Source organism: Lepidochelys olivacea, assembly GCF_965140295.1.
Source record: "Lepidochelys olivacea isolate rLepOli2 genome assembly, chromosome: 16".
Classification (NCBI taxonomy): Eukaryota; Metazoa; Chordata; order Testudines; family Cheloniidae; genus Lepidochelys; species Lepidochelys olivacea.
This window is the reverse complement of record NC_140426.1, coordinates 24,042,788-24,059,629: the sequence shown is the minus strand read 5'-3', so window position 1 is coordinate 24,059,629 and position 16,842 is coordinate 24,042,788. Positions and strand designations below refer to the sequence as shown.

The window sequence follows — 16,842 nt, the reverse complement described above, 5'->3', positions numbered from 1 at the left end:
GCTGGGGTGGAAGAGGCTCTCGTGGGAATGGCGAAGTTCGGCATGGATGATGTGGAGGAGCTGGCCATGTGGGGAGTCAAATGAAAGGCCCAAGGGTTGAAAAGTTGGATTGTTTGAGCACCGTCCCTAGCTCTCATGCATTACGCACAGCTGGTCGGTGGGTGACTTGGGATGTTTGGAGTCTGATGACATTCAGCTTTAGGATTTGGGTCCCTGATGAGTTCACCTTGAAGTCAGCAAGTCTTGTGAGACGCTGCATTGTAACTGTGCCATGGGGCGAGCTGCTGAGGTGGCATATCCTGGGTTTTAAGCTTCATTGTGACTGTGCCATGGGCGTGAGCCGAGTGTCAGGTCAGGGACACCGTCTGCGTCCCTGAACCTGTGGCAATTTTACAGGTTATTGCCATTAAACCTGGTGTTGATTGAGCCATCTAAACTGCTTTCGCGCCAAAGTTTTTGGTGAAGGGTCTAGAACGCTTTGGAGAGGACGCAAGCTCACAACACCAGAGAGAGCCTAGCACTGTCCTGCTTTTTTCCTCAGCTTCTCAACTCAGTAAGAGCTGATGCACTGTTCCTTGGCCGGGCATTTCGGAGTGGGAGGGGCCGAGCTGTGCTTTGTTAGTGCCCAGCTGACAGACATGTACAATTACGTGTGCAAAAAACCAGTCTCAGACATTCTGTATCTATGTGGCATATTGAGGGTTAGGCGATAACGCAGCTATGTGAGAAAATACGGGCATATAATAGTTAGCATTTATACAGTGAGACAAAGAACACCGTCCCTCTCGGGTGGCTGGGGAGAATTGCCCACAGCATTGTCTTCAGGTGGTGCTGCACGTTGCAGTTATCACAAATAAGCCAGTAGTATTCTCACAGCCAGAAGCCATGTGTAACGCAATGGTCTGGATGCAGAAAGGCCGGTGGAAATGCCCTGGGAAAGCTAGCTAGATGTGAGGCCCATAACGTGAGCATCACAGTGTCCCTGGCCAATAGAATGGGTGGAGGTGAACGAGTGCTTATGCCATTACAAGGGATTTATCATTAGTCAAGACGAAGACGGCAGGGGTCAGTGGCAGCATCTCTACCAGGGCCCTAGTGCCCCCAGGGAGCCCTGGCCAATCCCAGCAACTGCCTCTCCTGATGCTGAATCTGGGACTGTCCTCTCCTCTTGCCCCAGCATGGGAGCTGAGTGTCTGTCCCTGCAAACTGCGGCGTGGCCTGGTGCCTGCTGAATGTTTGCTTTTGTTATTTGACTGCTTGTGTGGAGTGAGGTGTAGATGCCTGCAGAGTCATTGTGCTGCCAGAGAAATTGTTACTGGAGAAGACCTACCACCTGTGAAGGTGGCCTTCTGAAAGGGGAGAAGGAACGGTCCCAGGAATCAGCAGGGTGCAGGAATTGCTTTGTGATCTAAATGCTCATTTGAAGCTAAACCCCTGTCATGAGGCTGACAGAACATTATTCCCATACGAATGGCTCAGAGGAGGTGCTGTCGGGTGCAGGGAGTCACATGAAGGTTTTCGAAACCCTGCTTGAGCCCTTCCAGGGTGCCACTGGACACAGACAGGTTGTGATAAAAGCAGGCTGTGAAAGCAGGTTGGTCAGTCTCACAGGGCACAGCAGCAGGCCTGTGGCCGGTGCTTGCAGAGTGTCTGACTCTGAACTGAGACGCCTTGAGAGCACTTCTGTTTCGCCTTCTGGCGAGCAATGGCCAGACCCCAGCTGTGTAAATGGCGCAGCCCCTTGACTTCAGTGGGACTGACTCCGCAGAGGATCTGGCCCCATGTATCTTATCTGTCGAGTTCTGTGTGGCTCAGTCTGGTAGGTCTCCTCCAGCCCTGGCTGCTATCTCTGTACTGAGACGGAGAGACGCACTTGGGTTTTTCTGCAAAGGTAAAGGTTTAATAGACCCTTTTGGGAGGAATGTTTCCCATGGTACAGTGCAGGTGGGTGAGTCGGGAATCATGGCCTACCCTTGCTCCTGTTTCCACATGTGGCCTCATGCAGCTGGCCTGTTTTTCTGAGGGATGGTGTTGGAGTTCTTGCCTGCTTATCAAAGCAGATTCATTTAGCTCAATTACGTGATTCAAACTGCATTGTGCTACAGTGGTTTTCAATGAAGCTTAATTTTCTCCTAGGGTGACAATTTCTCCTGGCCTGGGCAGAACCTTGGGGCCTCCCTAGTGCTGCAGAAACTAAGGCTATTCTGTGGGCTGCAGTTAGGCAGGAGACCAAAGGGCTAATGCTAACAAAGAGACTGTGTGGGAGAGCTGCGTGCAAGGATCGTTACTAGACTGGACTAGGAGTGATCAGGAGAGCTCACAGGGTGCTTGTTTCTTGCCTAGATCATGGACTCTCATATCTTTCCACCAAACTCTTGGAGCACAGAAGAGGCTGAGGAGAAAGGGGGAGGAGGGAAGAGAAGTTTAAATAAGAGAATTTCACATGGGGGAGCTAGTCTTGTCCCCAGTGCCTTCCCCTGCCATTTATTACCCTCTAATTAACATCAGAGCTCTCTGCAGATGAAAGCACTGCCGAAGTGCTAAGTACTGTTCTTATTTTTGTTTGCTGGGGAGGCCGGTGTGTGTTTAACTCGGGCGGATGGGCTGTTGAGAGACGTGAATGTGGTGCACCATCCTTGGCTGCATGTGGAAACGATTACCCAGAATGACATGAAAACAATCAGAGAGTGTTTACAAGGTTTAAGCAACGAGATGAAAACAAAATGTCAAATCCGCCTGGGAGGGTCCTGACTCTGGGATGCTTGTTTGCGGGACGTCAGTCCACATGGCAGACCGACGCCTGGGGTACAGCGCCGCTCTTAACAATGCGGGTGTGCTGCTGTGTTTGCTAGGGTTAGCTCTTGGTGGGAAGGGGGCTGCAGGGGGAAGATGCCACTTCCCCTGACATGGGGGTATTGAACGTTGTGATCCCCAGCCGGTATGAATGGGTTGGCTCTCTGGCTAGTGTAAATGGAGTGGTTGGAGCTTCCCCAGTTTACACCAATTGAGATGCTGTCTCTCTCCTGCCGCTTAGGCACAGGGTGGTTGTTCCCAAAGGGAGATCACACCAGCCATGCAGGGCAAGCAGCAGGAGGCAGCCCAGTGGCAGCTGGGCGGAGCGGCTATGCCGCATGATTCTGCAGCTTAAAGCCAGCGTTTCCTGCACTGGAACCAAACAAGGAAACCCTGAGGAGAGGATGGGAAAGGTGTGGAGAGGAGCAACGTCTGGAGAATTGCAGAGGGCCACACATTTCCCCCACCCCAGTAATTGCAAAGCAATTTCTTCTGCACATGAGGTTTTATGTATAAGAAAAATAAACAGATGTTGCTGAAGCCTGAATCCCATTCATCATCCTATAGGAACAAGTCAAACTGGCTGAGAAAGCCCTTCAGTGTGGGCCAAGACAATCACAGCCTGGTGCAGCCTACAAAGCAAACCGCTCCTGGTGCAGGGAAGGGGGAGCTGCTGAACCCCGCTTCAGGCACCCACCCAGTCTGAGCACGGCCAGCCCTAGTGTGCCTGAGGACCCTGGAGGGAGCACTGCACTCAGGAATCACTTCGTAGAAGCAGGTCTTATAGTGGGTGCCGTTTCCAGGACTTTGTGAAAGATGAAGGTTCTAATATTCCCCAGGGGCCTGACGTGACCTCATGCCCTAGGCCCACTCCCTAAAGCTCTTTGTGTCCGGGTGGGCCCTGGCAAGGCACGGCCTGGTTCTGTATTTCAGACGCAAACTGATTCTGGCTGAACGTGCATGAATCAAACGCACAATATCCTTTTCCTCTCCTGTTTTCCTCATTGCAGTGGTTTAGCTGCATATGTCCTGGGAAATACCCCACAGAAAAGCACCCCACAATGGCCGGGGAGGGCAGGGAACCCAGATGACCAACACCACAGGTCTTATTCACTGCTCACTGTAGGAGTCCTAGATCCAGACTTTAGAACTGAGGGGTTTACATTCTTCGCATGGAAGGAGGATTTGGGGGACAGAAGTAGCTGGAAAGACCCCCCCACAAACTACTTACATGGCAGAAATAGTCTTTTAGCCATGGAAATGACTAGTTTTAGCCAGAGAGCTAGTGCAGGGCAGGGGCAATGGATGGTGCGATTCCTGCGTGCTGGCAGCGTGAATGTCCTCCACTCCCACCCCACTTTACACTTCAGTGGGACTCGAGTGGTGTGTAAGTTTTATGCTGGGGAATTTCACCCTGAGACCCCCAAACAGGGACTCCTCTGCTGTGTAGCTGGGGACTTGGCTATCTGTCAGTAAAGCCACATCTCCTTCACGAGACACGCCCCAAGTGTTTCTCGGCACTCGCTTAACTCATTACAATGTTCAGGTTTCCAGGAGAGCTAACAAAGAGGACTTTTCCGACCCCAATTTTTTTTCTCCCCACTGAGCCTTCTTGTTGTGGTGGGTCCCACCTTAATCAGCAGAGCAGAACTACCAAAGTGATTCCAAAGGACTTTGCAAACTGAAAAGTTACAGTAGATGCTGCCCGTGGATTGCAGTGGGGTAATGATTATACCTGAAGCAACAGCCAGGAGCACTAGAACCTGCTCACTGACGGAGGGGATGTTGCCCAGGATTCAGGGTTTATCCTTCTGAAAGTGCCAGGAGACCTTTATCCTCCCGCTGGACAGTCAGCAGGGAGGAGTGGCATGGCCCTTGCTGGAGTGTCTCAGCTGAAGGACAGCAGCTGTAGCCGGGCAGCACTTCTCCAGTACGGCACTGCAGGGTCGCCACTGGGCAAGCGTCTGGGGCTTGGTTCTGACTTTGGGCCGCCCATAGTTAGTGCCAGCACCTGGGCCAGGCTGGCACAGGAGCTATAGGTACCGCAAGGAAGCAAAACATCCAGGGCCAGGCTGATCCCGAATGACTTCCATGTGGCCTGGATTCGGTGCTCAGAGTCCAGAGCTTCGGAATGTAGAGACCTGCTTCTGCTGTGCCTACCGATACCGGCTGGTATGGTATCTAAATGCTTGTCCTTGTTACTGTGCCCCCTTCCTCCCAGTTACCTGATACACCTACTTGTGCTGCGTCTTAATCAGACTGGGATCTCTTTAGGGCAGGGACTGCTTTTTATATTGTTTGTACAGCGCCTAGCACAACGGATCCTGATTGGGGTTCTTAGGCACTAGCCTTAGATAAATCAGAACTGTTCCTGGGGCTGGAGGAGACGGTGCAAAGACGCCTGCTGGTGCCAAGTTGAGATCATCAGTGCTAAGTGGTGTCGCTCTGTTGGGAACTTGCCAGCCCATACAAAGCTGGTGCAGGAGTTATTCAAACTATTTAGTGCCAACATTAATGTTGCAGGCTGACTACGTGACGGGACATGACAGAGGTTTATAAAATCATGGGTAGTATGGAGAAAGTGAACAAGGAAGTGTTATTTACCTCTGCACTTAACACAAGAACCAGGTGGTCACCTGATAAAATTAATAGGCAGCAGGTTTCAAACAAACATAAGGAAGTATTTCTTCACATGATGCACAACCTGTGGAACTCCTTGCCAGGGGTTATTTTGAAGGCCAAAAATATAACCGGGTTCAAAAAGGAACTAGGTAAGTTCATGGAGGATAGATCTATCAATGGCTATTAGCCTAGATGGACAGGGACACAACCCCATGCTCTGGGTGTCCTTAAGACTCTGACTGCCAGATGCTGGGACCGGATAACAGGGGATTATTGCCCTGTTCTGTTCATTTCCTCTGGGGCACCTGGCATTGGCCACTGTGGGAAGACAGGATCCTGGTCTAGATGGACCATTGGTCTGACTCAGAATGTCCGCTCTTACGTTAGGGGACTGAGGTTCAGTTCCCTGCTCCTCCACAGATTGCGTGTGACCTTGGGCAAGTAACTTCGTGTCTCTGTGCCCTCCATCCCCCTCTGTACGGTGGGGATAACAGCCCTGGCAGGTTGTTGGGAGGATAAATCTTGTGAGGTGCTTGGCAATAGGGGCCACGTTTCAGAGAGATGTTAATCAAGGAGGAGAGGACCTGCCTTGCTAACGTCCCTGGCAGGATGCTGCTTCGAGACCTGTTTGAACCACAGAACTTCATATTCCTCAAAAGGAAACACTCGGCACCTGCTGGAAGGGAAATGTCTCCCCCTGGCTGTAGATTGCAGCTGGTGCTTGTGCTAATTGCCAGCCACGATCAGTAGCTAACGCAGGACTCAGCTTTGCAAGCGCATGATTTCTGCACATGTTAAACACCCGGGAGTGGGGGAATCCTGTCCCCTTGTGAGGCCTTGCAGGGGAGCCAAAACCCAGGGTTGGGGACGTGGGAGCAGGCAGGAAGTGCACAGCCCTGGTATGCCAGGGAACCCAGCTCTGTGGGGGCTTCCGGCGCGAGGCTGGGCAACAGGGTCTGTGTTGCTTGGAGCAGATCTAGAGGTGCAGTGACTGCTCCAGCCCTGATTCTTTCTCTTTCCCACGCTCCTCCTGAATTCCCCAGCTTGGGCTGTGCATCGAGGTCAGGGCCTGATCCTGCAGTTGGGCCAAGCTCCTATGCTCTGCAATGGGAGCTGACTTGAATAATGGGGCACTGCGTCAGGTCCCGGGGAGTTGAATCACTTTGCATGACCTAAAATAACTAGTAGCCCAAATCCCGTCAACCCAAAACTCTCCCTTACTGGGCAAGCTCCTGTTTTCAGTGACCTCCCCAGACAGTCATATGGGGAGGGGGTTAATTCTGCTCCGGCTGTATGAGAAAATCCCCTTCTCTTAGACGACTGGTTCTGGGTTCCTGTAAGTGGGCTCTAACTGGCATTCCACCATATACAGCAACCGCATGTGCAAACAGACTGAGCCACAAACCATAGAGATGTGTGCTCAGAACTGTCCTCTCTCCCTGCAGGCAATGGGATCACACTAGAAGGAGCGGTCCCGTCTGAGCAAGACAGCCAACCCAAACCAGCAAAGAGAGCGCGGACATCCTTCACCGCGGAGCAGCTGCAGGTAAAGTGGCCTTGGCGTGGGGTTCTGCCTGGAGTAGGGTTACGTTGCTGGATGAGTCCAGGTGACTGTTCTCCCTGTGTCCATCTGCCCTAGGTCATGCAGGCCCAGTTTGCTCAGGATAACAACCCAGATGCACAGACCCTTCAGAAATTGGCAGATATGACAGGACTTAGTAGGAGAGTCATTCAGGTAAGGGTCGGGGGAGAAGCTCTGCTCTTCTGATGCTTTGCAGTGTTACTTAGTGCCATGCTGTACTGGGGATTTTGCCACATTGAGATTCATGGGAATCACTAGCCTAAATCTCCACAGTCGTCTTACGCATGGTAGGAGTGACCATCGCTGAGTCACTGCTAGGAACTGCCACGCTGGATTAGCTGGATCTAGCAAGTGGTGGCTCCAAGGTGCATGTGTTTGATTGCAGAGTCCGTTAATTGTACCAGCACTGTTCTTCTCCCCCCCCCGCCCTCTCCCTTTTCCCACTCTTTCCTCCCCTTTCCCTTCTCTTCTTTCTTTTCAAATTTGTATAATCAAAGAAGTCTAGCTCCAAGCCAGTGCAAATATATTAAAGGGGGGGGAGTTGCTTTTAATACTGGCACCAACCACTTTACCTTGTCATTGAAAATCTGTCCAGACAACCAAGAACAAACACTCCTCAATACGAAGAAACTTTAGCTGTTCAGTGCATTTCATTGAATAGAATGATAGCAAGGAGCAGCCCAGGTGAAACATTGGAAAACATTAAGGGTGAGGTTTTCAAATGAACGTGGGAGGGACTTCAACAGCCATGAGGAAAATATGTAAGGAAATTGCAAAAGCCATCACAGTGAGGGTGCACTGTATATATTGTGCAGCAAGGCAGTGAAGGTAATAATGATAGAGAGTAAGATAGAAATGCTGCCCAGTGGGTAGAGCACAGGAGCTGGATTCTGTTCCTGGCTGTGATACTGGCCTGGTGGGTGACCTTGAGCAAGTCACTTCACTGCTATGTGCCTCAGTTTCCCCATCTGTAAAATGGGGATGATGGCATTGACGTCTTTTATAAAGCACTTTGAGATCTACGGATGAAAAGCTCTATATAACAGCTAAGTAGTAGCATTGCCTATGCAAGCAGTAAGTACAGTTCCTGTAGGAATCTCACCTTGAACATCCTGTCCCTCTTGTGCATTTATATTCTCAGCTTTAATGTTTTACTGACTTATTTTTGCATGTAAGAAAAACCTGAAAGTCTAAAACAAACCTGTGACTTTCATCCATGTTTGCCTGGCCAAAGGCAAATTTAAATGTCTAGTAGGATGAAATCTAGCTCAAACCTCAGTTACAGGGCTCTTTAATAACCCCAAGACCAATAATAAGTTTCTATCGACCAAGTGGACTATACATTGGGCAATTGCATGTGCAGATTTTTTTTTTCTAAAAAAGGACCTTTCATCAGGAAACAATTTGTCAAGCATAATCCTGTGTGAAACACTTATGTTTCCTTCTCTGTGATCCAATATCCACATTCTCCACCAAAGAGAGAGGGTTTCTCAGAGTCATGGAACATTTGTACTCTGACCTACCTCTGAAAAAAATTAAAAAGGAAGAAATAAAATTAATACTTTAGCACTTTTTAAAAAATGGCCATTCACGTGTATCTTACTGTAGCAGAAAAAGCAGGATTCAGCATCCTAACTACAGCCAGAGGTTACTGGGTGTTGTTTTAATCCAAGCAATGAGATACACACCTATTGGTTTCATTGGACCGGTCTGTACTGCCTGGCTGTACAGTATGAGTCTGTCTCCACTGCAGAGTTAACCCAGGCATTGCCCCAATGCCTCTTCCCCCCCCCCCCCCCCCGCATGCACACACAAACCTTGAGTCTGAGTGAGGCTTTCAGTCACAATGGTAACTCACTCGCTTTGCAGTGAAGCACTTAAGTATGATAGTCCTCCAAAGCCTTCCCACAATTCTCCCTGTGTGCCCAGAAAGACAAGAAGACAGGTTTCCCCCCGACTCACTGGGGAGGATTCATAGAGTGGCTCAGCTTGCTGCAGCACAAAGGACTCTGGGATGCGCCCCCAGAAGTTCTAGGAACACACACAGGTGAGTGCAGCGCCAGGGAGGCCGCTAAACTCAGGCAGGGCTAGGCTAACCTGGGAGCTCAGATGTTCGTGCCAATCGCCCACGTTCACTCTGCAGTGAAGAGACACACACAACGTCCTGTCTCGGCATGCACTGGACTCCGTGTGAAACCCGGGGTGGACCCTTGGCAAAGGGGAACGTCTTTTTATTTGATTGTTCCAAAGTCCTGGTCAGGAACATGCTAGGGGAACTTCCTAAGATGTTACAATATTGCTACCAAGTGCTTCCACTGAGCTTGGTTCTGAGCACCGAAAGACCAAGATAACAGTTGGTAGCTGTCCATTAAAAATGGGTAGATTTTAAGGCCGGAGGAGACCTTTTATGATCATCTAGTCTGACCTCCTGTATAACACAGGCCATGAAATTTCACGCAGTGATTCCAGCATCAAGCCCAACAGGTTCATCATTGCATTAAAGCTGGATTGTGTCATTTCATGAGCCAAGGCAAATTAATAGTAAAAATGCAGCCAAGGAGCCCTGACGCTCATGCTTCACGGCGTTGAAACTTCTGCTCTAACATATAAAATAAAGGCAGCGAGGTCAGCACAGCGTGGTGGAGGGAAGATTTCCCCATGCACAGAATTCTAAGGAAGCCCCAGGTCTGTTGTGGTCTCTGTGATCGATCAAATCTCAGTGCAGATCTCGCTTGACCCAAATGGTTTGGTTTCTGTTGGCGTTGCAGGTTTGGTTTCAAAACTGCAGAGCGCGCCATAAAAAGCACACACCTCAGCACACGGTGCCGCCTTCTGGAGCCCCCCAGTCCCGGATCCCTTCGTCGCTTTCTGATGACATCCACTACTCTCCCTTTAGCAGCCCCGAGAGGGCCAGGATGGTAACCCTGCACGGATACATAGAGAGTAAGTGTCAACCACACCACGTGGTGTCGTGTACGTGGCGGGGGCAGAAAGGGAGATGGGCCCGCTGGGTAGGCTTGCCAGGTGTCCAGTTTTTGACCAGAACACCCAGTTGAAAAGGGACCCTAGTGGCGCCAGTCAGCACCTCTGATCAGGCTGTTGCAAGTCTGGTTGGCGGTCCTGCGGATCTAAGACAGGCTAGTCCCTACATGTCCGGCCCCGGGCTGCGCCCTGGAAGTGGCCAGCAGGTCTGGCTCCTAGGCGGGGGGCCAATGGGAGCTGGGGGCGGTGCCTGCAGGTGAGAGCAGCACGCGGAGCCTCCTGCCACCCCCCCACACCTCCACATCCCCCTAGGAGCCAGACCTGGCTTAGCCCTGCTGCGCCACTGACTGGGAGCCGCCCAAGGTAAGCCTGTGTCCCAACCCTGAGTCCTGCCCCCAACCCGGGGCTCCCTCCTGCACCCCAAACCCCTCATCCCCGGCCTCACACCCCAGAGCCTGCATCCCCAGCTTGAGCCTGCACTCCCCCACACACCCCAGCCTGGAGCTTCCTCCCGCACTCCAAACCCCTCAGCCACAGCGTGGAGCACCCTCCTGCACCCCAAGCCCCTCATCTCTGGCTCCACACCAGAGCCCGCACCCCCAGCCGGAGCCCTCACCCTGTCCTGCATCCCAACCCCCTGCCTCAGCCCGGAGCCCCCTCTTGCACCCTGAACTCCCCATTTCTGGCCCCCAGTTAGAGACCTCACCACCTCCCCAACCCCCTGGGCCAGCCCAGTGAAAAGTGAGTGAGTGAGGGGGAATGGAGTGAGTGGGGGTGGGGCCTCGGAGGAGGGGTGGGGCAAGGGTTCGGTTTTGGTCAAGTAGAAAGTTGGCAACCCTGCTACTGGGGAAAGTAAGGGCTTTGTAGCAAGAGAAGGTCTGTTCAAAGAAGTTAATGGTGCCATTGCATAGATATCCGCCATCAAGAACTTCCTTGTGAACGTACAGTGCACAAATGGTGCAGATACTCTTCTTTGCAGGTCTGACGTCTTATTAATTGTGGACCATGGTCAGGGGAGCGCCTGATTCCCTATAGAGAAAAGGCCCCTGGAAAAACTCTCTGGCCTTTGGAGCTTTCTGAAGGGTCTATTCAGCCGAGCAGACCAAAGAGCTTAATGCCAGCTGTGGTGGAGAGAATCAGAGAGGTGGAGAAGGGAATGGATAAAGGAGAAGTCCTAGTTATGGTCTTTCAATAGGATCAGTCATCCTCAGCTGAGGTCATTGTATTGGCTTCACGTTGTTGGTCATTATTCCTCCTTCCATTTTCCTTGTAAATTGCAGACGATGGCTAATGACCCTGTAGTTATTACTTAATTTGGAGATGGAGTGGTCTTGTTCCCATGAATGGGATCAGAAGTTTTCTTCCTATCCTTCTAAGTGCTGATTAATCACAAATCATTATTTGTGAATGGTCGGTCCCAGAACACCCACTTCATTAATGGGCTGCTAACGTGGGTACAATGACTTCACTGGATCATTTTGCTTTTAAGAAAATCTGAAGGTTTTCTCCCCTCTCTTTTGATCCATATGCACCTTGATAGAAGCTAATTTTTGTTAAGCATCAGTATGCTGGAAACAAAGCAAGGATGTCCAAGTTACTCTTCCTGGACTTTCCTCCTACTACTCAGTCCGGATCAATGTCTTGCTCAGTATCCTGGCTGCCTAGCCTAGAGGGGGTGTGTGTGTTGTTTATAGCATAATGGCAACTAATTTAGTTCTGGCACAAAGAATAATTGATTGAAGGTCACAGAGGCTGAAGCCCTCTTCTCATTCACAGGTCAGGTACAGTGTGGGCAAGTGCACTGTAGACTTCCCTACACTGCTCCACCAGTGCACCTCAAAGCAGACATGGAAGGACCACTATCTAATAGGGGTGAGAAGGTAAATGTAGTCCCTGTTCCAGGCGTGGAGTCCAAGCATTAATTGTAGTAAAGTTGTGTATAATATAATTGCCACAGCCTCGTGCTGCCTGTTGTCAGATGAAAGCTATTTCCTGGTGCCACCAACATCCCTCCTTCATCCAAATATCTCCCCAGCTGCTATCAGCTCATCCCTACTGTCCCCATGGCTGGTGACCCTTGATTTACTCACCAACCACTGACAAAATGTCCTTTGTCTGTATGTCTTTCAGCCCCTGGTGTTCTTGTGATGTGTTGGGCTGTTGCACTTAGACTTATTGAAGTATTTTGATTCGTCCTGCCTGATCCACCATCACCCATTTGTTTGGTCTCTTCCCTTTCCGTGTAGTAATGAGCATTTTCTCATGCTTCATTACCCAGCTTTCCATGTGGTTTGTGGTGAATGGGCATTCACATTAACTCTGAGTAGAGAAGGCCTTTGCCATCCACGACCTTTCAGTTTTCCATGAGTTAACATGAAAGAGAAATGCTCCTGGAGACTCTCTGGCATCACTAAAAAAAAAACCCTCCAACCCTAAATACTAGGCTACTGTGTCTCGAAACAATAACAGAAAACTACTGGATATGAACCAGTGTGGTTCAACTGAACACTGACCATGTTCGGTGTGTGGCTTACTGTTCAAATAAACATTTTACCTAGTGCCAAGACTTTCAAAAATGCATCTAAAATTAGGCTCCTAAGCTTTATTTAGGCAATTCAATGGTGGGTTGATTTTCAAAAGCCTGGGGTGTTCAGCTCCCGTTGGTTTCAGCTTTCAGCACCCATTTCTGAAGACATTGAGCTCTGTCCTTTCTAAGCATTCAGTATTTTGTTTGGCAGCCCTGGATTATCAAACTCTTTGATAAACAGTTCTGATGGCCTTACACACACAAACCCTACTCGTACAGGTCATGCAACTGGTTTCAATTAAACTACTTGCCACTTAAACTACTTGCTTAAGAAATGTCTCAGGATCAGATGCTGAGGGTACAGGGCTGTCCCAAATGCTACTCACCGTTTTAAAACAGTCACTCTGAAGTGATGTAGCCCCGTTGGTCCCAGGATATTAGAAAGACCAGGTGGGTGAGGTAATATTTTTTTAGTTGGTTCAATAAAAGCTATTACTTCCCCCACCGTGTCACTTTAAAGTGGTGTCTTTTTCCAAACATGTGATTTGTAATAGGATTCAACTGATAATTAGAAATGAGGGAGGACCCTACACAAATAAACCTAGGGCCCTGTTTCCATTTGCAGTGAAGAGAAGCATGTGTGCGCTCACTCAGATTGTACTGTTGGGCCAGGCTGCTCTGTTATTGTGAGTAGATAGACTAAAAACAAATTGGTTAAAGTCCTGATCTTATTCTTCAAAAACAAAACAAAACACCTCAGTGACTGGCTGTATGAGAGGCTACCATAGAGCAAACAAAATAACTGCTGACATGAAGTTTGCATAAGGTGTACTATGATTGAAAAGCTAAAGATCTGCCCTTGGTGTAAAGCTCATTTTAAATGAAGGCTGCTATTAACATATTCCCATAATCTCCTGTTCCTAACTACTGATCTACACAAGACAACTCTTCTTTCAGGAAGTGGCTTTATTCTGTAGAAAGGGTCACTAAAGCTTAAGTTCAAACCATGTTTTTAGTTTTTAAAAAAGGTTGGTTGATGGGGGAAAATCCTTGATTGCATGAGCCTCTGGTTTCCAGCTGGGAAACATGCCTGCAACTGCTCCCTGAAGACATGTTTCTCTTGAGGCGTTGGCTTGTCTTTGAAAGTAGCTAACTCTCCATTAACGTTTTTCCCGCTAGGTCATCCTATTTCAATATTGACGGCGCGAACTCTTCCTCATCTGTCCATAGCGTTCCCACCACCGCTGACCCTCAGCCGCTGAAACACGGTGTTCAATCGAAGGCAGTTCTGATCAGTCATGCAGGAGAAACTCAATTCAGCATTCTGTTCGCACCGACAGCATCTGACAGCCAATGTTCTTGCCTCCCAGCAGCACTGCCAACAGTCATGGTTTTTGCTTGTTTCTTGTGGACCTGCAGAATGACAATGAGCCCCAAAGGCACTGCCATGCACAGCCCAAGTTAGTGACCCTACTGCACTTTCACTGTTGCTTCCAGCGTCCTGGAACAGGAAAAGATCATTACATGCTGAGCCCGAGGTGGTATTGATTATTACCTAACAATACAAAGAAAGGAGGGAGCAAAGTACTTGGGCCTGATTCTGACTCGCCCCAGTGTAACACTGTTGGTTCCATTAGGTTACGCCTGATGTACATTACTGTAAATGAGATCTGGATCAGGCCCATTAGCTCAGCCACTTAGCACTCATTTGAGCCAAATTCACCACTGGTTGCAACTCTACTGAAGCTAATAGAATTATGCCAGCCAGAAATATGGCCCTTCATCTTCAAAGAGATTTAGAACCACTAATCCATTAACTCTCCCTGCGAGGTAGGTAAGTAAATCTCTTTCTCCCCAATTTACAGGTGGGAAAACTGGGACAGAGGTTGATGACTTCCCCAGGCTCACAAAGGGAGTGGGTATCATGGCCATGATTAGTGCTCAGAGGTTCCTGACTGTCATTCCCGCTCTCAGTGCGTTAGAGACACATCCATCCCAAGGACCATCAGCCACATCTTTTGTTTCCTGGCAGCCTTTTCCTTGGAGCCATTTCTCACTGCTGAATGAGTGATCCCAGGAGTGTATCTGCACCAGACTGCTGGCCACTGTGCCCACTGGGGTTAGGAAACAATACATTTCACTACTAAAATTCCAGATGAAAGTTGTGTCTTAAATACACAGGGCTTAATTCACTCTGACACAGACCCCAGCAGAAGAACCCTAGCAGCAAAAGTTTAGCCAGTGAGAATGGTCACAAGGGCTCTGTACACCAGTACTCCATAGATGTTGTAGCTAGCCTACATCCAAACAAAAACGGGCACTGTCCTGCAGGAGAGTGGGTAGGACTCAGCATATCCCTTACGCAGCCTCTGCTAGCTGGACTCCTCTGGTGGCCCAGCAGCTAGTTAAAGCTGTCCCTACTTGGTGGAATTCCTGATGGCGGGATTCCCGTGAATCAGCCCCCAGCGCTCATCAGCCTCTGCTGGCCCCAGAGGTTCAGTTCCTGCTCCCTTGTCTCAGTGGTGCGTGAATTAAGCCTGTAACTTCTAAGAGATCACTTTACATCTTTTGCTTTACATTTTCAATATAGTGAGAGTGACACTAACTAATTTAAACTGCACACAGGGGGCCAGTAGGAACAAGTGATGGCTGAGCTCATGCAGCAGGCAAGAACAGCGTGGTTTTTTTTGTTTTTTTTTTTAAACGGGCCATGCTGCTAGATCTGGCAGCTTCTTTTTCATGAATACCTCGGTCTTTGTTGTACCCCATTTCCGGTGTTTCACGGCTACTCCTGGCTAGTGCTCATTGAGGTGAGAGCACAATGCTCTGACTAGGCCACAATTCAAAATGACAGCTCAGAAAGGGCCAGGCTGTAGAGCACTCACCCCATTCTGGTGAGTGCTTACTCTCACGAGCAGTCGCATTGCAACCACTGAGTAAGGGCTCAACAACCCGGTCCCGAGCCAGGAAAGAAACACTGCAAAGATCCTTCCTAGATAGTAATAATAAAAGATAAACAATATTTGAAATTAGTAGTTGGTCCCTAACAAAATCTCTCTCCTGTGAGTGCTCCAGCCAACCTTGCTGGTGAGATCTGAAGGCAGCTTTTCCAAGAATGTGAGGTCCTAATGTGACCCATCAGTGTGTGAGACCTGTCCCTCTCTGTGCCTGATCCACAGAGGCTGAGTCCACCAGCTATGCAACCTGGCTTTATAGCTCAAGCTGCAGAGACTCCTGCTTTTAGCTATGGAGGTCCCTGGTTCAATTTCCAGTTTCAGTCAAGATGGCAGCCATCACACTACCATTAGGCAATGAGTATTTCCAGCACTGCAGCACCTTTCCTAGTTGTACCCTGTTATCTCACTGTAACAAAGCTTTCTGGCATGTGGGTCTAGCTTATTGCGAGGTGGTGTTCACCAAAGTAACTTTGTAAAGTAAATTACATAATGAGCAGATATGGACTTCTGTTGAGGTGAATATCAAGATCTATTGATCGGAGAAGTAACTGAGCAAAAACACATCTTGAGATTTGCTGAAATTACAAGTCAATATGTCTCGTTGCAGATATTTATTGTTATGATAATTCAGCTAGGCCAACTGTACCCAACAGCTAGACGTTGTATCCACACTTTAACATTTGAAAGGGCAGATGAAGTTAGAAGTCCATAAAATACTATTATTCACCTCCTGAAAGATTAATAATAGTTTCCATTGAATTCAACCATCATGAGACTGGTGTCTACCCAGCTGCATCTGTGATCTGATTGGTTAATGTGTTCCAGAACTCCAGTATTATTGCCCCTTTGAGGAGGTGAATGAAAACAGATGCAAATTTCTACCAGTCAACGATCAGCCAGATTTTTGTTTTTGTATTAACAACGAGCGAGAGAACGGCAACAGCTGAGCGTTCAGATTGTTGGTATGTGTCACAGCGAGGCTGCAGTGAATTGGTCTGTGTCCACATGAAATGGCATGGATGGTGACATGCTGCTTGGAAGGGCCACTTTCTCCCCCATCTCTGCTTGCTCATGCTAATGAATGTTTTGTTATGGAACTAGTGTAATACAGTAATGGGTAGATGTTCAGTTTACGATGGTGAAGGTGAGACTCCAGACTGTAACTTGACCCCACATGCCATGGTAATTGAGATTTCCACAACACGGTTTTATTGAGGGAGACAAAGATTTGGTGCATTTCTCTTCTGTCTCAGCAGCATTATGAGCAGGAGACTGCGGAATATGTCTGCTAAACAACTACTTAGTTACTGATCAAATTTGACTTGTAATATGTACTGTACATCAAAGTTCTTTTAACTGTTACCACTGACAGGATCAGA

The 16,842-nt window shown here is 48.9% G+C and overlaps 1 protein-coding gene across 3 annotated transcripts in view; it reads left to right on the top strand.

Moving 5' to 3' along the window:
- Positions 1-15,402, top strand: part of LHX6 (LIM homeobox 6) — a gene marked incomplete at its 3' end in the record, with an annotated part of 41,779 nt that extends 26,377 nt beyond the window's left edge. Inside the window, exons 6-10 of one of the 3 annotated variants that reach the window (XM_084649868.1) lie at positions 6,861-6,961; positions 7,055-7,150; positions 9,766-9,940; positions 11,756-11,859; positions 13,686-15,402. In XM_084649868.1, the coding sequence (XP_084505994.1) occupies positions 6,861-6,961; positions 7,055-7,150; positions 9,766-9,940; positions 11,756-11,859; positions 13,686-13,706 (497 nt within the window). Of the gene's footprint in view, positions 1-6,860; positions 6,962-7,054; positions 7,151-9,765; positions 9,941-11,755; positions 11,902-13,685 lie in introns of those variants that run through there. The other 2 variants (XM_084649869.1, XM_084649867.1) reach the window with 2 other exon arrangements.
- Positions 15,403-16,842: the final 1,440 nt, after the last annotated feature.